At 34.2% G+C, this 25,277-nt stretch overlaps 1 protein-coding gene across 5 annotated transcripts in view; it reads left to right on the top strand.

The window, feature by feature from the left end:
- Positions 1-25,277, top strand: part of CHM (CHM Rab escort protein) — a 251,013-nt gene that overhangs the window by 69,464 nt on the left and 156,272 nt on the right. For all 5 annotated transcript variants that reach the window (XR_012504882.1, XR_012504881.1, XM_074359989.1 and 2 more), the window contains exon 8: positions 1,290-1,515. Coding sequence is in view for 3 of the 5 variants with exons in the window: in XM_074359989.1 (XP_074216090.1) it covers positions 1,290-1,515 (226 nt within the window). In the remaining 2 variants the exon portion in view is untranslated. The remainder of the gene's footprint in view (positions 1-1,289; positions 1,516-25,277) is intronic.

Below are 25,277 nucleotides of genomic sequence, written 5' to 3'. Positions count from 1 at the left end.
ATGGTTACAGTGCAGCTATAGAATGTTTTCCTCATGATAGAAATGCTGTACTGGGTGTTAATTTTTATTCTTGTTAATAAAACACTGCTGTCAACTGGTGCTTCATAGATGATATTCTCTTTTCATTATCCATTCATTTTTTTTATCAGTAAGGAAAAATATCTATATTTTTTGTATTTTTTCCAGGATTACCTTTGCTTGGAATATTGAATTACTCATTTTGATTGATTACAAAGAAGCTAGATGATATGGGGAGAACCCCTGGATTAGGAGAAAACATGGTTTCTGGTCTTGGCTTTGACCCATCTCACTGTGTGATCTGGGGCCAATTACTTCAAAGTTTGTTGAAAATTGAATACACCACTTTAGTATCAGAGCTTTACACTTAAATGGCATTGAGCTGGAAAAGTTACTCAAAATAGGAATATACTGACAATTCATTTATAAAGTTACAGTGAGAAATACAGCAGAACTTTTTTTTTTACTAGATGGAATATTAAAAGTTTAGCTCTTGCTCTTAAAGCTTCAAGTCCATTAGATACTGCCAAACTGTTCTCCACAGTAGTGTAAATGTATATTCTTTCTGAAAATGTTTATAATTTTTTTGTTTGTATAAATTATTTCTTTACAGTTATTGTCTTTTGTAATGGAATTATATATCCTATCACTAAGAGTCCAATTACATTTTTTCTGTTCTTGGTTTAAAAGAATAGTTTTTATGGGTCCCTTATGTTTTGAGGTATGATTAGAAGGCAGTGAGACTGATTCCACTAGCCACACACAAATTAGTTTCGTTACTTTTTCATCATAGTTCATTGTTCCTAGTTTTCCTAAGAAAAACAATTCAAAAAAATTAAGTATTACTCCATCATTGTTTTCACCAAAAAATTGCCATTTGTCATATTTAATATTTTAAAATGTAAATATTGGCATTCTTCTACAGTTTTAATGAGAATAAAATAAGATTATTGCCAACCATGGAAACCTATTGTGATGGTTAATGAATTACTGAATGCTTTTCTAGTTTTTCAGATCCGTAAAGTACTAAGCAAAGATTCATCATTTAAAGCTTAAAAGTTGTGCCATCAATCCAATTAGGATAGTGAGATTGTTTCTAGTTTGTTCCCCACCCCTGAAATCAACGGTCTCTGTCCAAAATGTGATAGTATTACCACTTGTGTCCTTTGCTAAGTGTTTTTAAACAGACTTGATCTCATTTTTGTGCTGTGATTGTAAATTGAAGTTTGGCTCTGATTTTAATTGATACATTTTCATCTTTCTTTTCACAGCCTATGAGGAAATCTCATTTTCTGAATATTTAAAAACCCAAAAATTAACCCCCAACCTCCAATATTTTGTCCTGCATTCAATTGCAATGACATCAGAGACAGCCAGCAGTACCATAGATGGTCTCAAAGCTACCAGAAACTTTCTTCACTGTCTTGGGCGGTACGGCAACACTCCATTTTTATTTCCTTTATATGGCCAAGGAGAGCTCCCTCAGTGTTTCTGCAGGTAAGACAGGCATTGGTTTTCTTGTCTCTTCTTAAGATGATACTTGAATAACAGATGAAAATTAGGAAGACAAAGTGAGATTTATTCAAGATTGACTATATGCAAACATATACTTTGTTGTTCTACTCTTTTCTAATCTATTTGTCTGCCTACGTACTTACCTAAATGATGTATTCAGTTTGGCCAGTTTTTGAGCTTTATAAAATAGAATCATCCTGTAAATTTTGTTTTCCATTCAATATTATGTTTCAGAGTATCATCGTTGTTGTATATAATTACAGTCAACTTATTTTCATTGCTGTGTAGTATTCCATTTTGAATATACCACAATTTATTTTTGTTTTTATGTGGATGGAGACAGGGTAATTCCAGTTTTTTGCTGTTATTAACATCTTTGTATATGTTTTAGGATATACAAGTTCAAGATTTTCTCTAGTGTATAGATCTAGGAGTGGAATTCCCGAGTCATGGGATATATGAAGGTTCATACAGGATAGTGCCCAGTTGTTTCTCCAGAGAGTTGTACCAGTTTACCTTCCCCAGCAGTATATAAGAATTCCCATAGCTCTCCATCTTTACCAGCATTTGGTGTTATCAGACTTTTTAATTTTTGTCAATCAAACTCACATAAAATATCACTGCATTGTATTTTTATTTTGCATTTCCTGGATTACTAATGAGGTTGAACATCTCATATGGTGATTGGCTTTTCATGTTTTGTCTTTTGGAAAATGCTTGTTCATGTCTTTTGCCCATTTGTTTGTTGGGTTGTTGTCTTTTTCTTATTGATTTGTAAATGTTTTTATATATTCTGAATAATCATCTTTTCTCAGTTAAATGTGTTGTATGTGTCTTGCCTTATGATATTTATGATACATGGAGGTCATTAAGGTCAATGTAGTCAAATATAGCAATCTTTTCTTTTATACTGAGCACTTCTGGGGACAGTAGAACATAGTAGTTAAGAACTTGGGCTATGGAGACAGACTGCCGAGATTTAGATCCTGGCTCCTCTGTTTATCAGCCACGTAACCTTGGGCAGAGAGACCTTCACAGTCTCTCTGTTTTCAAAGACTCAACTCTTGGGTTTTTTGTCTCTCTCTACTACAGCTTTGTATCCTAGTTCATTAATTCCTGGTCTTTATTATCTCCTTTATTTCGCTTTTGTTGGATTTTGCTCAATGCATGCCTCCCCTCCCCTGCCTTTGCTGATTCTTAGGCAGAAATCCAATGAGTTAAATATTCTTCTTTTTTATTTTCTAATATAAGCATTTAAGATGATAAAGTTCTAACTGTTGTTTTGAATCTTACACAGGTATTATATATTATTTTCATTATCTTTTAGTCCTATCTTAATTTCCCTTAGGATTTCTTCACTGATCCATGAGTTTAAAGTAGTTAATTTGGTTGTTTCTTCTGCTCTTACCATCTAATTTAATTCTGTTGTGTCTAGAAAGTATGTATTTATGATACTAATACTTTGAAATTTATTTATTTTATGACTTAGTATATCATCCACTTTTGTAATTTTTCCATGTGTGCTTGAGAAGAATGTGTTTATCTAGTTGTTGGGTACAGGGTTCTCTAATTATTGGTCTTGAAGGCTAATAACTTAAGCATCAAGCTGTAATTTTCTAACTTTAATGAAGTGTTTTTCTCTTTGATATATCAATACTAGAGTACCATGTTTTGAAATATCCCATTGTGGATTTTTGATTTGTCGGTTCTCCCTATAATCCTATAAATTTTTATGTTTTATTTATTTTGAAACAATTTATTAAGATCATATAAATTTATAATTGTTTAATCTTACTGATGAATTTAATATTCTGCATTTTCTGTTGACCTTATTCATCCTTAATAATTCATTTTTTAAAGTCTACTTTGTCTGATATCGAATAACTACTCCAACTTTTTAGTATCTGCTGGTTATATCTTTCTCCATCCCTTCATTTTTCAACTATATTTAGAGCTTTAAATAGCATATTTTTACATATTTTTAATCCCATATGACAATCTCTGTTTTTTACTAAGCAGAATGAGTCCAGTTTAACTGAGGCTGTTCTTTCCTTTTGAAGTGTATAATTTTAAAAGTTCCTCTAGTTTATGCTCCTGGTAGTCAATGCTTTCTAGTTTGCATGTATATGAAAATATTTTTTTCTTGCCTTTTTGTCTTGAGTGAATATTTGTTAAGTAAACATTTCTAGGTTGGCAGTACTTTCTCTCAGTCCTTTAAAATTTTATTCCACTGTCATTTGGGTTCCATTTTTGCAGTTGAGAAGTTTGATGTCAGCCTAATTGTCATTTCTTTATAAGTGATATCTCTTCTCTCTCAAGCTGTCTTAAGAGTTTGTCTTTGGTGTTCTGCATTTTCACTCCAGTAAATTTAGGTATTGGTTTCTTTGTATTTATCTATCTTGGTATACGTTAAACCATATGAAATTAACAATATTAAACCATTTTGACCTACAATTTCATATGGTTCAAACAACTATATTGTATTTCCTCTATCTGTGAATTGTCATTTATCATTTTGGAAAATTATGTCAGTATCTTTGCAAATGTTATTTTCCCCCATTGTCTCTCTTCTCACCTTTTTGGAACCACAAATAGATATGTTCTAGAACTTAGCATTCTCTCTTCCATATTTGTAATCTCTCTTTCATATTTCTTATCTCCTTGTCATTCTGGCTACATTTTGGATACATTATTAAAGTCTGTTTACCAGTTTACTAATTCTGTTCACCTGTAACTACTCTATAATTGAACCCCTTTTTTACTTCAATATTTTTACCTTACATTTTTAGAAGTTCTGCTTCCCCACCCCAAATATTCCATGTCATTGTTTCTTACTCTCTTTTGCTTGTTCATTTTTTTCTATATACAGATATTTTTTATGCTGCTATGTGTTGATGAATGTCAGTGATTTATTTCCTTGTATCATGCTTATTTTTGATTGAGAGTTTGTATTTGATTGACTTTAATTTGTGGAAATCTGGGAGCCCGAATTAAGGATACTTTCCTTGAAGGATTATTGTGTTTTGCTTCAGCCAGAAGGCACTAAGACTTGGGACCATTCTAACTCCCTTCAGGGAATCCTTGCTTAATAAAGGAACCCCAAATACTGCTCACACACTGATATGGGCAACAAGACTTTTTTTTTAAATTGTAGTGTTGCTCAAAGCTTTGAACTCAGCTCAGGATTTGTTTGTACTGTGCATATGTGTGTTTGCGTTTGGGGATTTCCTATAACATTTCTGTTTCCTTCAATTTCAGTAGTGTGATAAAAATTAGGTTTAAGGTAAGAAATAGTTCTTTTGGTAGTAATAGGAGGACCCTCACAGTATCCTGTCCAATATACTGCTGGAAGAAGTAGGTATTCACAAATCCACATTTCTTAACTAAGTGATTTTATGAATAGTGGTAAGAATGTTATAAATTTGAAAGTAACTTCATTCTGAATATGAAAGATCTGTATATTTCCAGACAATCTCTTTCTCCTCCAGTTACTTGCCAAAAAAGTAGGGATGAATGGGGAGTGTCATGTCCCCCAGGGCCAGAGGTTCTCCTATCAATTGAAACTAAGGGGAGTTCTGTGGTTTCCTTAATCATTCTTTTCCTCTTCCTGTGGCATTGCCTGATTCAAAAGGAGCCACACTGCTTTCTCTGGTGTTGCCATTTGCCACCGACTCCTGCAGAACTTTGGGGTGAGGAATAGGTACAGAATGGTTCATTGGGGAATAAGCAGAAGCTCATTGGCTTCCTTACCAGCACATTATGGAAATGGAATATTTAACCTCATTCTTGTTTTTTCACAAAATCCCTATGTTTGCTTTCCTAATTCGTACATTTGTAAATATATATTTATCGTTTGTTTATTTGTGGCTTCTCAGGGAAAAGACATTTAAAATTTTCATTCGTTTGCCCTGTACTGTTATAAAATTTGAATGAGACCCTTAATGTGTTGAATTCTAAGAAAGAAAACACTTTTCCCTAGAGGTGATTATAACCTGAGATTTCATCAGCCTTCCATATCTTTTTACCCTCTGCAGAGCCTAACTCAGAACTTTGTGTGTGGTTCATATTTAATATTTGTTATAAAAATTATGTCTCTCTCCAATTTGAAGTGATCCTTTCAGGAAATGATGTAATTAAATGTGTGTGTGTATATATAGATATTAAAAACAATGACAGAAAACTCTTAAGTTTGAAGTAGTGTATTAACCTTTTGGGTGGTACTTTGATAATTAAGCCAACTCTGAATTCTTTATATATATATATATATGAATCTATGTATTTATAATTTATAATAAAAATGCATTTACTTGGCCTAAGGATATTAACTTTTATATTTGATTCCCTGTGTAGTGCTTTATAATTTCATATAAATATTGTTCTGTTTATATCCTAGAGTAGTAACACTACCACCATCTATACATCATAGCCTACACTTTTTATCACCAGGTTATCAGAATTAGGTGTCACCTGTTCTGTGATTTCTAACCATCATTCTATATTCTGTTTTAATATAACCCTCTTAAGCGTTTCTCACAGCCAGTTACAGTGTGTTCTCATCAAGGCTACTGTTATAAATGGCATGCATGCATATTTATGTGAAAGATTCAAAGACTTTTGTAAGTCATATCCTTGCATTGTAAATGAATTCTGCATAAACAGTATAACATTTTAACTACTAGAGATAACTTTCATCAATAAATGCCCTTTGAGGTTTTTATCAATTTAAATAGGTAGATTTTTTTTTTTAGCAAAGAAAATGAAGCTTATTTATTGTACTACCTACTACCCATTAATATGTCAAGATCCATAAATTGGACCATATTGGAAGAAAAGTCATTGAAACCTGTATATTTTTCTAGTCTAGCAAGCCATAGAATTTTCCCTACTGTATATTAGTTGGTTAATATTTTTTCTGGCATGCTGGGCAGGATATGTATGCAGTGTATAGATTTTTAAACTCTCACACTATATCTTCCAAACAGAAGTCCTTTTTAAGCTCTAACCGACTAATTTATTTCTGTTATCTGTGTGGTTGGTAACACAGAAGCCTTTAGAACTACTTTCTAGTTCAGAATAGGTTTCATATACTGTGTCATGTTTTCATAACCTATGAAATGGAGCAGGACCGGTGGGAGCAAACAAACTTTACATTTTTTTCTTTTTATAAATAGACCTAGGCTGCACAGAGATTGTTATTTGTTTTTTTATAAAGAGGAGGTATTTAACCAATAATTTACTAGCTTATTCAGTCTTCTATTCTTCAGTGGCCTAGATTTTCTTTTCTTTTCTTCCTTTAATGTAGTGAGATTGTGAAAACATAAAGAATGAGTATATTTTACCTCTGACATGTAATATAAATTCTCTGTGTTTGTATGTGTATATAAATTCACCACCAAATACTTGGTACCAGGTGCTTGTACTCAGATGGCATTTTCCTGAGTATTGTTTATGGAAAATTGAATAGATGTACGATCTAACTCAGGAAATTACAGAACTCACATTGATTAGCTTATAGCTTTTAAAAAGAGAGAATGGAAGAATATCATAAGTCCAAAATATATGAGGAACTTGCTTAAGATTATGGGAATAGCAGAGGAGGACAGGAAAGGTAATCTCCTATTTCATGTGTTCATTCAGTAATGACAGAAAGAACGATGCCCAGAATGGGCCAAATAGATGCTACTGTGATTTTGTCTTAACCATGGAATTTGGTTTTCTTTTTTAATATAAATTTTAAGGTATTTTATATTGTTTTGTCTTTTTCTTCTGCTTTAATAAAATTTCTTCTTTAGTCCAAAGTCCAAGCTCCAAACATACTTGACTGAATGTTGTATGGTTCCATTTGGAGAACTCATAGTAGAAAACATCTCTCAAACCAAAGGAACCTGCTTATTGTATTCTCTAATAACCAGGTTTTTTTATTCAGAGAATTTTCTGAAATCTAAGAAACATTTGTTAACCTGGATCAACATATTTGAAAACCAAGAGAAGCCTTAAAATTGGCCAAAGATAATACTGATGGAAAATTTTATGAGTTTATGGACTCATCTACATGTGAGGTCCGAGCAAAATTGAGATGACTTTTTAATGCCTGTCCTCCAGTGTTCTTAACCCTTCACCCCAACAAGTGTGGGCTAGATTATGGATCTAGATTCTTTAACAGTACATTTTTTCCCCTCAACAGCATTCTCCTTAATCTCTCTTCTTGAAAAAAAAAAAGTATTTCTACTATTCTGGTAATGATATAACAGGAAAAATTAGAGTTGGAAGAATGCTTTTATATTGTTTTGACTGGTTGTCTAATTTTACAGATGAGGAAAGTTCAGATAAAAAGAGGTTGAGGCTAGAAACCAGATTTCCTGATATGAGTTCTTCACAACTCATGTCTTATATAATTTTTAAACAATGTTTTCTGAAAAAATTAAAAGAAGATAGTTAATAAAAATGTTGTTATTTGGGGGGTTAAATAGTTGTGGTTTAACAACTTGTAATTTGCTGTTATTTCTTTTCTGTTAATACATAGTCACTTTACAAAAAAAAAAAAGCAAGAGAGTATAAGGACCATTCTTATGGTGTTCTAGAAACATGTTCTGAGTCTATGCCCAATAGGAAATGCCAGTTTAGATGGATAAAAGACATTATCTAAACTTCCTGTTTTACCTAATTGATAAAGGAAAAACAGGCCACGAGCAAATCAATTTCCCCTCCACCCCTATAAACTTGTACATGTGCATTTGATAAACACTAATGTGGATGAGCCCAGTAGCAGTTACGTTTTACACATTTTGGAGACTAGGTGGCATTGCTCTGTTTCATGCTCCCAATCCCATTGGTTTCCCCCCACAGTGTCATAGGTAGAACTCCACAATACACCTAGGTGGAGAATCTGGCCCTATGTCCAGTTGGTAGATTTGACCAGTCCAAACGTGTGTATGTGTGTGTGTAAAGTTTGATTATTAATGTTGAAGCATTACAACCTTCAGTATTTGTAATTAAATGTTAAAAATTTGCCAAAGTGAATTTAGAAGGAACAGATTAATTAATTGAACACTGAGCGTGTGGTAAATCATACAGTAAGAAATATTTTCATAATGGATCACTGCACACTGTTGTTTTGCAGCACTGCAGCTGAATAGAGCTGTACTGAAATATGCCAAAGGTTCTTGTTCTTAATCTAGGGTCCTAGGTCCTTGGAATTTATATATAAAATGTTTTATGTATGTCTTTATGAAAAATATTCATAGTTTCATCAGATTTTCACAGACATCCGTGACATAGTAACAAGAGTTAAGAACCATTGTTACAAATTTTCCATTAAAAAACATTATTTTTTAACTCAGATAATCATTCCTTAAGAGCTTACAAAAAGAGGAGGTCCTAAAGAGTGAATAGCAAAGGTGCTTCTGGGATATAAAGACCAGGCAGAGATGGGAAAACTTAGAAAATGTTGCTATTGAATCTGTAATTTGCAGGCCCCTCTTTGAAGAGGTGGGAACAGATACCTATGCTTCTGTGGTGTGGAGAAGTTTACTATGGCAAACAAGAGAGTACATTTTAGAGCCAGACCAACCCTGGTCAAATCTTGGTCTTGCCATTTACTAGTTGTGTATCATTGGGCAAGGTATTTAACCTCTCTGTGCTACAGTTGCTTCATTTTTTTCACAGGGATAATAAGAGTAATATCTGCCTAATAGATTGTGAAGATTAAAATGAATTAATATCTAGAAAGTGATTAAACAGTGCTTGCCTTAGTAAGTACTACGTAAGTATTAAGTGTCATTATTTTCCTGTTATTATGATTATTATAATTACTGCCACTGTTGCTGCTGCTGTTGTTGTAGGATGCCACCAGGACAGGTATGAGACCAAGTTAGGGAGTGAGCCAGATTTGTGTTCTAATCCAGTGGGTCAATAAACTTTTTCTGTAAAGGGTCAGGTAGTAAATAGTTCAGTCTTTGCAAGCCTTAAGGCTTCCATCGAAACTATTTGCAGTCATAGACAATATGTAAAAGAAGGTATGCTGCCGTGTTCCGAAAAAACTTTATTTATAAAAATAGGCAGGTTTTCTGACCCTAGTTTAATCAGCTGAATAGACTTTTGTCTATAAAATAATGATTTTTAAAAGACCCTGATAATAAGAAATTATACAAGATCGCCTCAGTGCAATGCTTGGTATATAGTAATCATTCATTAAGTATTTGACGGATAGGTGAATGAATAGTAGATATTTATGAATTGCTGCAAAAATTATGTGTGAAAGGAACCATAGAGCAGTGTTTCTCAAGCTTTCACTTGTGTCAGAATTTAACAGGGGTTACTGAGTCCCATACTCAGAGTTTCTGACTTGTAGATCTGAAGTGGGGCCTGAAAATTTGCATTCTAATAAATTTCCAGGTGTGGCTGATGGTGCTTGTCTAGGCTACGCTGCTGAAGAGAAAGCAACCAGGGGAATTGCTCTCTGGGCCCAATTCTTATCAACAAGAAGGAAAGGATTTAGTTAAAGGGTTAGAAAACTTGCGAAGAAGCATCTGTGTCATTTGTTGTAAATTTGATGTTTTTCATTTCTTCCCATTTAAATCAACAGCTATTTTTTAAGCATCTGTTCTCTTGTCTAGTACTCTCCGAGGTGTAGTGGATGTATATGAAAAACAATATGACATAGACAGACAGATGGCAATGTCAAGAGTGTTTTCTCTATTTGAGGAAAGAAAATAAAATGCACACTCATAGACCAATTAAAAAATAAGAAAATGTATTTCATCAGGTGCCAGAATGTGCAATGTGAGAATGAATGAGTATTCAGAAATGATTGGAAGGAGCCTAAACAGATATGACATGAAATTAATTTAACTGAGGCCCACAGATGATACCTATGAAGTTATAGGAATCTCAGACTGCTCTATTAACCCATCCATTTCCAGAAAAGAGCAAGAAAATTGGGCTCCAATCTGTGCAAAGAACCATCAGTGGTTAGACCTCACCTTGTCACTGAACATGGTCCATTTATGTGAGATAGATAATTGTTCTAGTGGCTCTCGGTTTAGGCCAGAGTTTCTCGGTCTAAGCACTGTTGACATTTTTGGCAGGATAATTCTTGGCTGTTATAGGGGAAGACCTGTCCTGTGCATTTTAGGATGCTTAGCAACATCTCTGGCCTCTACCCACCAGATGCCATTGCCTTCCCCTATCTACTTGAGACAGACAAAAATGTCTCCAGGCATTGCCAAATGTCCCCCAGGCAAAATGACCCCTGTTTGAGAAATACTGGTTTAGTCCAACTCAGTATATATTTACTTGGGTGTAGTCTACTCTAGCTAAAAGTGGAAAAGCAAGGAGAATAAAATGTTCTTTCAGGTCTTTCTTACATAAACTCAATTTGTGGTTCTATAATCTGGAACTCTGTAAAAATTCTTCAAGGAAGAGAACAGTTTAAAATCTTTTGGCATTTGAATGAATGGAAAAATTCATGCAGGTCATTTAGCAAAGTACCTGACAGATATTAAGTAGCCATTAAAAAGCAAATTCTTGGGTAACAAATAATCTTAGCTGTTAGGGAAAAAAAATGAAAACACTGAAAAAAGAAAATAGAAAGCACACACACACACACTCACTTTTATAAAGAAATGCAAGCCCTATTCCCCACCCTCGAATTCCACCCCTAGAGTTAACCATTGTTTAGTTAGTTGCATATCTTCCCATCTTCCCATGCTTATACAGACTCCTGTGTATGAATGTGTGCATATATGCATACTTAATATGTAAAGGGCTGAATAGTTCTCTGGTATATGGAGGTATGTGCTGTAATTTATTTAATCATTTTCCTATTCTTGGTGTCATTAAAATTATGTCTTTATTATGTAAGAAATATAATTTCACATGCAGAAATTTGGGAAAACAGGAACTGAAGTATTACTATTTATTATTATAATTAACTTAAATCCCATCACCTGTTAATAATAACCACACCAAATATTTTGGTATATTTTCTTTTCCTTTTCTTTTAATCCTCACACTTAAAGAATACATATAATTTCAATCCTTTTAATTTTTTTTTTAATTTGGCCATCTTCAATTATATATAGCATAAGCAAACTTAACAGCCATCATCTTAAAAACCACATAGCTTAAACTAGACAGCAGTGGAAGGTTAGGTATAGTAATAGGAGTGCTTCAGATTCAGGGGTTCTTAACCTGGCATCCAATGCTTGGAATAAATCACCTAGGTTTTAGGAATTTGGTGGTAAATACCCTGAAATTGCATGCCAAATTTCGTGTGTATGTGGTGCATAGCTGCATTTTTAGGAGCTTCCTAGCTTCTTTCAGTGTCTCAAAGGAGTATATCACCCCTCAAAAAGCTTAGGAACCACTAAAATGTACTATCTCAATTGAGAACTGTCCTTATTAAATTAGAATAGCATTGTAGAGTGGATTAACCAAAAGCTTGTCTCCCAAAAGTTTGAGGACTGTTGTTTGAATAGAAATTTTATAAACGGTAGAATCCTGGAGGGTAAAATAAATACAGTGATAGACCTCATTTTCTGAACCTTTTGTATATGACTTTTCAGGGCAGTTTTCCCTCTAGTTAACAGTTGATATTGGCATGGAGATGATACATAAAGTATAGAGATTAAGCGTGATGGTGTTTGTATGATCACTTGTTTGTTTTCCCCTTGAAGAGAGAGTGTTGTGTGGGATAAACTGCAGGGTGGTGCTATAATCCATCATTTTGAAACCTGTTCTCTGGTGATGGATGGATAGATTGGTAAAGTAACTCAATAATCTTCATTTTTTTCCAGGTTATTCACAGATCAGTGAACATTGTCGTTAATAAAGCAATGGAATGCTTTTGTGTCCTTGTCTGCATTATTCCTCAGGTTTTGACAGGAAAAGCCTTTTAATTTGGGAAGAACCTCTTATTAAAACTTGCATTATATTTAAGTGTATGGTGCTAGAACATCTATTGTGACTCTTCATGAATATATTTGAATTTTATTGGCTACACAAATTATACAGTTTGAGTTTCTATTTTAGTAATAGCCTCTTCAGTGCTAATTCAGATACTAGATTATCCTCATAGGTAGTACAAAAACTCACCCAGTCCTTTTCTCTTCAGGTTCCGTATGTGTCCTACTTGAGTTCTTAAAATAATTCTAATAACTTGTATTAGAGTGAAAGGTAGCTGACTCCATACAGGGCAAGAGTGATGTTTGAAGTAAGTCCAATGATAATTTGAGTTGAGTCAGTGTTTGGAGCTGAGATTTGAGTTTGATTAAATTGAAGGGTAAAACTGTATGATTGCAGAGACTAACTTTTCAGGGATCATTCAAAACAATTCTTGACCCGTCTCTTTGGAACCAATATATTATTTGCAACTGTAATAAAAATAATATGTGAAGTATGTTTATTTTCAAACTAATTCAAAGAGCAAACAAACAAAAAAACCTGAAGGCAGGCGGATTACAAAGATCTAAGGCTTTATTTGCTACCAAGTGTAAGTAAGTCTATGTGAGATGGCTGAGTTTTCACGTGTTCCCTAACTCTTCCCCTTGTTTAATTTGGTTCTGTTCCAGGTTGATCCAATTAATGTGACTGCATACAGTTGTCAGAAAGCTGTTCATTTCTAGTTCATCAAATTCTATTTTGGTAGGGAGTGCTCAAAAACTGAATCTTTTTTATAAAATTCTTTGTTGGGTTTCCATAGAAGTTAGAAAGTTTTCCATGTGTTTTAAAAATACCAGTCTTCGAAATGGGTTTTGATTCTAGCTCTGTTGTTACTGTTTGCATGAAATTGAACATGTTGTTTACATTCTGAGAGCCTCAATTGTTTTACTTGTATTATGGGTAATTAAATCTAATCCAGCCTCCTGCCTGGGGCTACTGTGAGACTCAAATGTGATGATGTTAGGGAAAGTACATTGAAAATTGTCCAACATCAATACAGAATATTATAACAAAAATTGCATGACTTTACAGTTTTGGTATTTAGAATGAATGTTTTTGTAATTACTGAAACATTAATTTACATATTATAGACCATTCAGTTTATACAAACTGGATCTCGTATTTAGAATTTAATTAATGTAATTAAATTACCTAATAATTTGCCTGTTGTTAGATATATGTGCTGTGTAAAATTTTATCATCTCTTTGTCTCCTAGAGTTCCAAGTGCATAGTCTTTTACAAAATGGGTACTTCATAATTTTTTTTTACTATTGAATTTGGTATAATTTTTCTCTTACATAGTTAACTGCTTTGAACTTTGGCTGGCAACTTAATAAATATTTTGAAAATTGAATTAGAAATTACCATGGAAAGAAATTAAATACCACAGGACAGAAACTGTTTCATCTTTCAGGAACTAGATAAATAATTTGTAAAAGAGAACTCTGTTGGGGCTGAAATAATTAGTGTGGCTTTTAGTCATTCCTCCTTCTTACTTTATCTCTTCATGCCTCAAATTCTCCCCTCTCCCCAAATTAGGCAGTAGGTTATCCCTTGCCTGATATATTGAAATAGAATAGAAGTTTTGCCCCCCAAAACACCCCACTTCCGTATGGTAAAACTTCATTGATTTTAATCTTATCAATTTAGCATCCATAATAATTTGAATGCTTTGTACTCTGTGCGTAAGCAGTGTGCTAAATAAATGAGTAGCATAAACAGGAAGGTATACTTAGCCTACTCAAGAAACTAATTTCAACTCATTTTTCTAATGACTACTGCAGTTTTTAATTCATGTGCATTAAATATCATAAGCCTGTACCTTTTACTTTACATTTAGACTGATAACCCTTCAGTGTTTCATACAAATGCACATGTATTTGTAAACAGCTGTATTTTTCAAACTTTTTGCTTTCCCATCTGGAGTTTTTAAAAGAAGAATGGGATCACAAGGTTGCTGTTTTTCTTAAGTGAATCTCTTTTGACTGTATTAGAATTTGAAAATACTCATTTTTTGAATTCACAATCTTCAGTTGTGGTCCCGTCTGCATAGACCCATATTCTTCAGGTGCATTTCAAAATAGATGGAATTAACTCTAAAATAACCTCTTTTGAAGAATACACATTTACTGAATGAGCAATTAACTGTAATCCTAATTTTATGTTTTAATATATCCAATTCACAGAGGTAGCAGAGTATATAATAGTTATGAGTAGAGACCCTGAAGCCAGACATTCTGAGTTTGAATCCTGCCTCTGCCACTTACCTATGTGGTTAACCACCCTGTGTTTTCAGTTTCCTCCTTTATAAGAATGAAATAATAATTGTACCTATCTGATAGGGTTTTATGAAGATTAAGGAAAATAATATTTTCAAAGCTCTTAGAACAGTACCTGGCACATAATAAACACTACGTGAGCCTTTGTTGTATAAAATAAAATAATTTCCAAACTTGGTTAAGTTGTGCGTATATGAATTCAGGTTCTTAGGTATAGTGGAGTATTTCCAAATGCCTAATGAATTGGGAGCCAGACTTCTGACTGGAGTGCTTCCACCTTCCGTGATGTCTTCAAAATCAATACTTAACCGTAGTGGTCATATGATAGAGATGGGCGTACCAAGATCAGACCTGCAGCTGTCTGCAGTCTGGTGCAGCACCTCCTCCCCTTCCTGGAATTGGCTTTTTTTTTTTTTTTGGAATTGGCTTTCTTATTTGTCCTTTGTTTTTTGTTGTTGTTGTTGTTGTTTTTGGTGAGGTTAGACCTGACTTTCCCCTGCATAGGGGTAGTGCTTGAAATGGAGGTACTTCTTTCATGAGCAAATCAAATGAAAACAAACATTAGTTTTCTTTGTACTCCTAAAGTAGAAATAAACAGCCACTATTGAATGTCTCTTTAGGAGATGAATGTTTTCATGCTTAAAATGGGCTCTTTAAGACCAGCAAACTAAGGCAGTGTCTGTATGATACAGATCAATCGAGCGTGAATCAGAAGCATTTAGTCATCTGTTTTCAAACTTTGCGTTAAATATTCTGGCCATGATGAGACTGTATCACTTCTCTCCAATACAATTTTTGTTTATAACCATTAGAGATCTAATATTATCAAAACTTACATGAGAAAAATATTGCTTTATTCTTGAATAGTTTCTGAGGTAGAAAATAACTTTCCTTGGAATGTAAACTCTGGAGCTGGTATTTTTAAGGCCCCAGTAAACACATTGATGTTCTGGATGTTCATTCAGTTGAGCAGCTGCTGTTAACCATTCTTTATGGAGATGAACTTAGTTACAGAAATATACTAATAAGATTGGCCTGACCATTGCATTCAGAAAGGTCATATATAGGGGGTATAGCTCAGTGGTAGAGCATTTGACTGCAGAAAGGTCATATATGATATATGGTTAATGAGATTAAGAAAATTAGTCTGTCAACTGTACAGGTTAAACTTCTGTGCATTTTGTTCCCCCTGGAAGATGTCAAACCACGAGTAAAAACTCCCCACAAGTAGGAATGTTTTCTCTAGGGATACAAAGCTGAGTTTGCAAACTTACGTGAGTTTAATTCCTTAATGTCAGTTTGGAGCTTATGGTTAGTACGTTGAAACGGTAAGAGAAAAACACCCTACTTGTCTATGGGAAATAAAAGCTAGGCAGCAAAAAGAAGGATGCTGAAGACAGCAAAGCGCAAAAGGACAGTGAAAGGTAGCTTTGAGGTTCTCTGTGTTGCAGGATGCCCTCTTGTTAAGAATAGAATATTTAGACGACCAGTAGTTCGCAGCCCCTTTCTGTGTCAGATTACATGATGGGTGCTTTTGCATGTTTGACCCATTGCCAGGGATATACCCAGAATTTTTAGAGGCTTTGGCATAGATAAGAGAGGCTGTGGTCTCTGCATGAAGTCCCACTGTAATACTTTTTTATTTTCTCCCACAGACTTAAAGCATACTGTCTTGCAAAACACCGAGGCTGAGAACCATTGTATTATCAAACTAAGCATAAAATTCATTACTAGATCTGGAATTCACCTAGGAGTGATGGCTTTTATCACTTTTATTTTGTTGAATGTAAGGTAGCTTATTAACAGCCAATATGTATGTTTCCTTGTGTTGTAAGGAAAAAGGAAAACGTAATTTTAGATGTCTTGTTTGGAAGAAAAAAATAATATATAAGATTTGTGAACTCTAGTTCTCTGTGTGTGGTTCTGGATTTTTATGTATTTTTAGTTCCATAAAACCAACTGAAAAATTGTTTTTTGAGCAGTGCATATATTAAGTAAACATAGGGTTATGTTTACTCTTTCGCAATTTTCTTTCCTAACTTGCTACTGTACACTGCCTGGTTATACCTTACAGCAAGTTGACCTTTATTTTTTTCCTCAGAGGAAATAATTTTTTTCTCTTTCTGCTTATCAAAATAATCCATGCTTATGGTAAGGACTTTAGTACAGAAGGTGTGAAGAATATAAAAATTAAATTGATGAGATGATATTTTAAATTTCAGAATTACTTTGATTCATTTTGGTTTGGATTTAAAATGGCTTTCATAAGGTTTATCATCTTTAGTTTGACCATCCTGTTATTTACTTAGTACCCCAGCCTTAATTTATGGAAAGTGTCAAAACTATTCTAATGCTTAAAAACTAAAACAGTTCCCCCAGATTGCTCAATATGGTATCATTGTGTAAACAAATTTGTTGTTGTCATCTGAGATTTCTAAAGCTTTTTTTCCCTATCATAACTTTTATTGATGTAGTCATGTTTTGTCTTTTTCAATATTTACTTGGTTTATTGACAAAGGAAGAAACCAATCCTTCTATAAATAACTTGAAAAAATTTGAATTTCCCTTTAGAGGAAGAATTACAAGAGGTAAACTTGATTCCATATATTGGGGAAATTGAGTTATGGAAAAGGATTATACACACCTTCTTTTTTTTTTTTAAGTGTTATCACAAGGTTCCAGTGAGGACAAGGAAGAAGAGAATATATATTTCAGAAGTCAAATCATAAAAGTTGAAACATTTTTTCCCCAGAATGTAGGAATAGTATAGAAAACAGTTCAGTGTTTATATGTTTATGTACTACTATTTACAAGAGTAAAGAATACTAGTTAATGTGATTATTAAATTAGAAACTAAAAGTTTAACTGAAATCAACTGTTTCTACATAGAAGGTTTTAAAAATAAACATGTAAAATACAAAATGTTTTTGAGACCTTGGAGACTTAAACTGGTCTGAATTCATTTTTTCCTATCCACTGAATATATGCCTTTAAAACAGTTATCTTCCCTGGCCAAAGACAGAGCCACTAAACTTATCTTGCAAATATGTACTTTTGATGACAGAAAGAACCGTGTAAGTGTTCATTGTAAGTGTTCATTGTGTTTGTTACCACCAATCCATTTGCAATTTTCATACATTCTTTGGTAGTCAGATATATTTTGTCTAAGCACCCACGCACTCACACACTCACACTCAAACACACACACACTCACTCACTGGGTAACAGTTACTGAGCTTTTTAACCAAAGACCTAAAACAAATACTTTTTTACACAAAAAGTTAGGGGCGCACTGACTATAAACTTGGGCTCTCTGTTTTATCATATGCAAATTTAGAATATAAATTAGAATTCATTTAATAAATACGTATTGAATGCTTTATACTAGCTCTTCTGTGGGTGCTAGACATATATTATCTTTTGTTGAAGTATAGTCAGTTACAATGTGTCAGTTTCTGGTGTACAGCATAATAGGCATGTATTATTGAAAACAAAGTCTCTGGTTGGGAGGTGATGTTGAAGAGTGTTGGACAGAGAAGCAGTAGACAAAATTTGAGAGTGTTATATGGGCTGTGAAGAAAAGAAGACAGGGTGATATGGAAGAAAGTGACTATTGGTCGGGGTAGGGAGGTGCCCCTTTAGATACTGTGGTGGTCAGGGAAGGCCATTCAGGAGAGTGGCATCTGAGTGTAGTGACACCAAAATGTGATGGTACTACTTAAGCTTTTGGGGATTTGAGGAAAGAGTCTAGGCAGTGGAAACTGTGTCAGCGGTCTAAGGTGGGGTCTTTTTGAGAATCAGAAAGCTTCATATGACTAGGACGCAGTGAGCAAGTTAATCATGAGTAGAGTTTGACTATCCCAATTGAGGCCATTGGTGAGCATCCAAATCACTGCTACCTGCTTCTTTGAAGCATTGCTGTGTCCCAATAGCTTTTTATAATCAAACTTTCTGTCTTTTGAAATGTGATTTCCTGTTTAAGGGTTACTCTTCAACTTCGGTGGAGAAGTACGCATCATGTTTAATTTTCTTTGTTGGTTTGATGGTGCTGTATGATTCAACAGCTTTGATGATAGGGCCTCAGCTGAAGGTCTAGCGATCTTAAAAAAAAATAATAAAATGAAGCATTAAATCCAGGACACAGAATGTTCTGTGTGTAAAAATAGATTAAATGAGAATAATATATTAATGTGAGCCCTTGCCATTTTTCCTCTGATCTCCTTCCAAAGCTGTCAGGGCCTTGTGCCCAGTATTTATCTTAAGAGGCAGAGAAGGTCTCTTGCCACCTTTAGGGAAAACTCTGGTTAAGGCAAAGACCTACTGTTCATTTTTCATATATAGAATCCCACATACATAATTTTAGAAATGAAAACATTGCTTTACGTTTTACCTTTATGAATTTGGAGAATATTTTCAAAGATTCTTTGCTGTATGTTTTCAAATTCTAAAGTGTTAATACAGTTCAGTTCTTATTCTTGTAATTTCAAAATTAGTACAGATGAATGTGTATAAAAGAGTTCTTCCATTCTGAAAATAAATAGATTAGATGAAGAGAGACTTTCTGTTTTGTTGGACTTGTCTTGGCAACATTACATCCATGCAGTACATTTCTCTTGTAGCAACAGATGCAGGAACCCCGAAGTCTATTTTCTTTCTTGTTACGTTAGTTTTTAATTAAAGAAAACGACTAGTTGGGGGCACTTACTTTCTGTGAAATGTAATGAAGATTTATATTGGAAGTGACCTTCTCTTTATTAGCTGAAGCAGTAATCAGCAGAATTAATAGAATAATCAAATTATATACAAACTTCATAAATCATCATGAATAGTGCTGTCAAAAGTTCAACTATTAATGGGTCCTATTGTTTTGCAGCTGTATTAAAAAAATCAAAACTGCTGATTCCTACCTTGATAGGCACCAAAATTGCTTTTTTAAAGGCTGTATAGGATAGGGGCTACCAGCCAAAAATTTTCCCAACTGTTAATTTATCTGTAATACAATTTGATGTCACCAGGGCAAAGTTGAAATTGAGTACAGTGTTGGTATGCTGTCTTTCAGTAAAATCTGAATCATTGTTGGAAGCAGTACTCAATTAATTAGAGTTCTAGCAGTTTAAATGTCTGTTCTTTGGGGTTAATGGCATCAAAGACTTAGGCTATACTCCAAATATGCACAATTTTCTTAATAATATATTGGGTAGATATTATGTTGTTTTTATGAATTTTACTTCAACTTGTTATAAACTACTAATTGAAGTGGCAGTTTAATATTTGAAACTTGTACAGAAAAAATATATCTCATTAGACTCAATGCTTCTTATTTCTCAGGAACTTATTTACATGGATTTGCATGTTCTTTTTAACTTAATTACAGAGGGAAAATGGGAAAATTCTTGCTGCTGAGCTTTGTAATTTTTTTTCACAGTTGCATGTATGGGAATGGTAGATCACCACCATTCATATCTTATAGCTGATGATACTTAAAAAAACAAACTCTAACCACAGCTTTGGGCAGTCAAGCATTGCATCTGTCAGAGCCTATTAAAATAAAGTGAATCTATTTTTGAAAAAAAAATCCAAGACTTTGTGAAGTTAGAAAACAAGTTGTCATTTTTAAATTAATGTGCAGTGTAATTATTTTAGTTTGTATCTTTGAAAGTGACATTTTCTTTTTTTTTCCCTCTAATTTTGACAGAAGAAAGACATGTTCACAAGTGAGGAAAATTGTCTTTACTCTCAGTCATTAGGCAGACTCAGATATTAATTTCACATGAATGACCATTGCTTATTTTTCAAATTTGTATTTTCACTGTGTTAATTTAAATGTCTGAAAAGCATGAAGAATATCTCTGTATTAAATAGTAAATAACTGAAGTATAAAATGTGTTAACATTCTAAGTAACAGGAATTCAAAATAAGGTTTAACCTTTGATTTATCACTGACTCTCATCTCATAGGTAGATTTTTTTTTTTAATCTAAAGCGAGAAGCTAAGATAAATCTAAATTCACAGGCTTTCCCAAGATGCCTCTATTACTTGTTACAGTCAATTTGAAATGGAAACACCCTACTTGTTTTCAGAGAAATAAATTGTCGCCATCTCAGGGCATCAAATACCTTTCCCTTTTTCAGTATCTTCTATAGCTAAGAAAATGAATGGACACTGTCAGAATTCTACCAATTCTATTAACATTTGCATCTTGCTGTCTTTAACTGATTTCTTTTTCTGTTTGAAGATCCGTATTTGAAATTTTAGTCCATGACATCCCAAATAATAGTCGTTTAACATAGAGCATTCATGACAAGGTAAATAAAAATATCAAAAGAAAATTTTTCTGAGAAAAAATAACTTTCTGAGAAAACAGCTATTTCTGAGAAAACAACTGAGGCAGAGGGATTGCAATGACAAATGTCTCCAGGGGCCAGTCAGGTCATAGTAATGCAGTGAACTGGGGAAGGAAGTGGCAGGAGTGGTAAAGACCACAGTGAACCGTTGAGCACAGGACGCATCTAAAGGGAACAGCTGCTACATGACCGTAAGTCTCATTTGCAGACCCTGTGTCATCAGATTTTTCTCTTACTCAAAGACGCCAGAGATCCAGATTGTTTATGCCAGGGTAATTTTTTTTTTCACTTTTAAGTATTTTTTTTTATTGAAGTATATAGCCAGCTTGCAATTTTGTATCAATTTCTGGTGTACAGCATAATGCTTCAGTCATATGTACATACATATGTTTGTTTTCATATTCTTTTTCATCATAAGTTTCACCATAAGATTGAATATAGTTCCCTGTGCTATACAGTATGCATTTGCTTATCTATTTTATATATATTAATATCTGCAAATCTGGAACTCCCAGTTTATCCCTGCCCCACTAGGGTAGTTTTTTTTTTAACTGTGAGGTCATACAGAACTTATCTACAGGTGGATTTATCCCATGGACTTCCCAGTTGGCAACTCCTTGCTATAGGTAAATGACAATTTTTATTTGTACCTTTAAGAGGATATTTTTCACCAAATTGGGATTTTTAAAAACTTATTATCGCCATTCCAAAATGCTTCTTTGTTGCATCAAACTCATGATTAGCAACTGTGGTTAAGCAGTGAATTTGAGCCATGCATATACCATTTCAGAAGTCTAGACTTGGATTTTGAGTTACTGTATAAATTGAGCATCCCTTACAGAAACCACAAGCATTCCAGTGGTATTTTTCTTGTTCCAGTTTCGACAGCCTAGAAATGCTGGGGTTAACCTTTGACTATGTCCTAATGATGGTGTTATTTTTTCTCAAATTCTTGGAGTTATGCTTTCCTCAGTTTCCTCTCTTCTGCCCTGATCCAGGACTTATCACTTAACTGGATTCCTGCTGTAACCCTAGCTGCCTCCTGGTCCCAGTATCTGCCTCCTTTCTTGAGTTGGTTGACATGTAACTTCCAATGGCATTCTGTTGTTGGTCACATCAGATCCAAATGCTTCTACCTCCCTTTAAACCCCCTTCCATAATCATTTTGTCCTTCAGCTCCTTCCTGTCATTACCCAATTTGTCCATCCACTCAGTTATTCAGGTATCTCTATACATTCTCACCTTTCTGCATTTTCTTATATTTTCTCACCTTTTAGACACTGCACCGCCCCTAGTAGCCTAATGTGTTCCCATTAAAGGCTTCAGATATTCAGATCTTCTACTACTTCTGGCTGCAGGAAGCTGTGTGCTTTTAGGCAAGTAGTTGAACTGCTCTGATTTTCTATAACAGGCAAATTGGTTTAGCTGGGTTGTTTTTCCTTATGTAGAATTTTTTTTTAATCGAAGTATAGTCAGTTACAATATGTCAATTTCTGGTGTACAGCATAACATCCCAGTCATGCATATACATACATATATTTGTTTTCATATTCTTTTGCATTAAGGGTTATTACAAGATATTGAATATAGTTCCCTGTGCTGGTCTAGCTGTTTTAAAGGTTTCCTCAAGTTTTAACATCCTGTAACTCCTTCCCCTCTAATACATTGACCTCTTTCTTTTCTGAACTCCCTTATAATACTTTTAGTCTCTACCACCTAACATTATCTTCAGTTTTTCTTTAGTTGTTACACTTAATAACGTCATTTGTGTCACATGCTTAACAGAAGGCTAAATCTGTGACTTCAACATTTGCAGCTACTGCAGATCAGTGCAGTGCGGGTTATAGTTGGTTGATTTGAGCAATTTCAGTCTCATACACAGCCCAAGGTGAATCCTGGATGACAGCTCTACCTTCAGGTTCCAGGCTAGTACCATTAACTTTTGAACCGAGAAGGCTTGCAGACCTTTTCCTGGGACTTGCCTAACACAAGTGACTGTCCTTTGTTTTACTTTACTAGATGAATTGATACGTGCCAACAAAGGGGACAAACAAGTAAAAGTACCTGGGATCGCAGAGGCTTGGATCACTTTTGTGTGTGAAACATCTCAGTTTGAAATGTGACAGTCTTGAGCAGGGGTTCAGTTTGGGAGGGTCGATTAAAGAATCAATGGCTTTGGGGTATGAAGAAGGTGTAGCGAGTGAGCAGTTTAAAGAAGCCCAGGAACCACAGAGGAATAAGACTATTTGACCCAGGAGTCAATTTTGTAATAAATAGGAAAGGGTGAAGTTACTGAACATATAACCCACAGGAGGAAAGAACACGGTTTTTGTGAGGTAATTATACTTCAGCATCTAACAGGGTTCTTTGAGAGGGGTGTAAATAAGGTGTGAACAAGGGGGAGCCAGTGAACACTGAGACTTTCAAAAAGCCTTTGATAAGACTTTTGACCAAAGACTGCTTTAAAAAATGTCCTCTCACCATGGGGTTGGGGATAATGTTTAGTCATGCATAGAGATCTAGTTTAAACCAGGAAGGAAACAACGGGTGGCTTAAATGAGATCTCAATTGCCTGGGGAGATTTTTACAGTAGGCTCTCCCAGGAATCAATGTTCAGTTTTTTTTAAACATTTTTATAAATGATTGGCAAGTAAGCCTAGTAACTCTCTCAGCTGCTTCCTAATTTAGAGTTGACACTGAGAGCTTGTGGATAGTAAAATACTAAGCTGAAGAGTATTAGCTGAAGGGCTGTTTCACAAGGCAATGTGAGAAGGCAGGAAAATGGCATGAGTGACTGTCTCCAGGAAGATGGCTCTGTACATGTTTTTCAACCTACTGAACAGGATTGGCATTCAGCCATAAAAAAGAATAAAATAATGCCATTTGCAGCAACATGGATGGACCTAGATATCATCATATTAAGTGAAGTAAGCCAGAATGAGAAAGAAAAATACCATATGATGTCACTTATATGTGGAATCTAAAAAAAAATGGCGGTGGGGGACACAAATGAACTTATTTACAAAACAGAAACAGACTCACAGGCATGGAAAACAAACTTATGGTTACCAGAGGGAAAAGAGGGTGGGAAGGGATAAATTGGGAGTTCGAGATTTGCAGATATTAACTACTATATATAAAATAGATAAACAAGTTTCTACTGTATAGCACAGGGAACTATATTCAGTATCTTGTAGTAACTTATAAAGGAAAAGAATATGGAAACGAATATATGTATGTATATGTATATATGTATGACTGAACTATTATGCTGTGCACCAGAAATTGACACAACATTGTAAACTGACTATACTTCAGTTAAAGAAAGAAAGAAAAAGTGATCAGGAGTCATTATGTAGGGAATCTCTGAGGATACTTGCTCTGGGTATTCTTATGTCTATATTTAGAAAGACATACATAATACTGACATAGTCATGAAGGGCATTCAGAATAAAAGAGTATATTATTGTCCTGATTCAAAATTGATACCTCTTTCTTTGTGCTATTTATACAATTGGAGTTTTGAAGACTAGGCAGCAAAATGGATTCAGGATTTGAATCAGGATTATTCAAATAAGAAATGAATACATGATGTACAGAATATCACAGCAGAGAAAGAGTCTAAGGAAGGGGATTAATCAAAAGAAACTTCACGGAGAGCCTAAGTGGGTATACTCTGGACTTGTTTGCGACATCCCGAAAGTTTAAACAAAGAGCTTTTCTTTGGAATTTGAAAGGTCTCTTTTTAAATGAATTTACTTTAACAGGTATGTGGCAAATAAGAAACGTGAGGCTGTTAGCCTGAGTGTTCAGGCTGAAAAGTGCAGTTTTATTAAGAACTTAGTTTAAATTGTAATATGTTTAAAGAGTAGTCAGAAAACATCAGTGCTTTCCCATCAAAATCTCTGTTGATGTCATTGTGATAGGCTATACTGAAGAATCATTGACTAGGCACAGTGATTCTGGCTCTTATTATACAAACCATTTTTCCCAAGAACTATAGATACAGAACCTAGGTTGCAACCCAGGCATATAAATTGACCCCCAATATTTTTGAAAGACTTTATTTTTTTAAGATTGAATGATGACTTGTATTCTTTAATTTATGCTAATTTATTCTGGGCCCCTGGTGTAGTTATTAACACAGATCTGTTTCTGTCATCCAATACATAGTTTTAT

Source organism: Camelus bactrianus, chromosome X (assembly GCF_048773025.1).
Source record: "Camelus bactrianus isolate YW-2024 breed Bactrian camel chromosome X, ASM4877302v1, whole genome shotgun sequence".
Taxonomy (NCBI): Eukaryota; Metazoa; Chordata; class Mammalia; order Artiodactyla; family Camelidae; genus Camelus; species Camelus bactrianus.
Note: the sequence above shows the minus strand (reverse complement) of the source record. Positions and strands in the feature narration are given on the sequence as shown.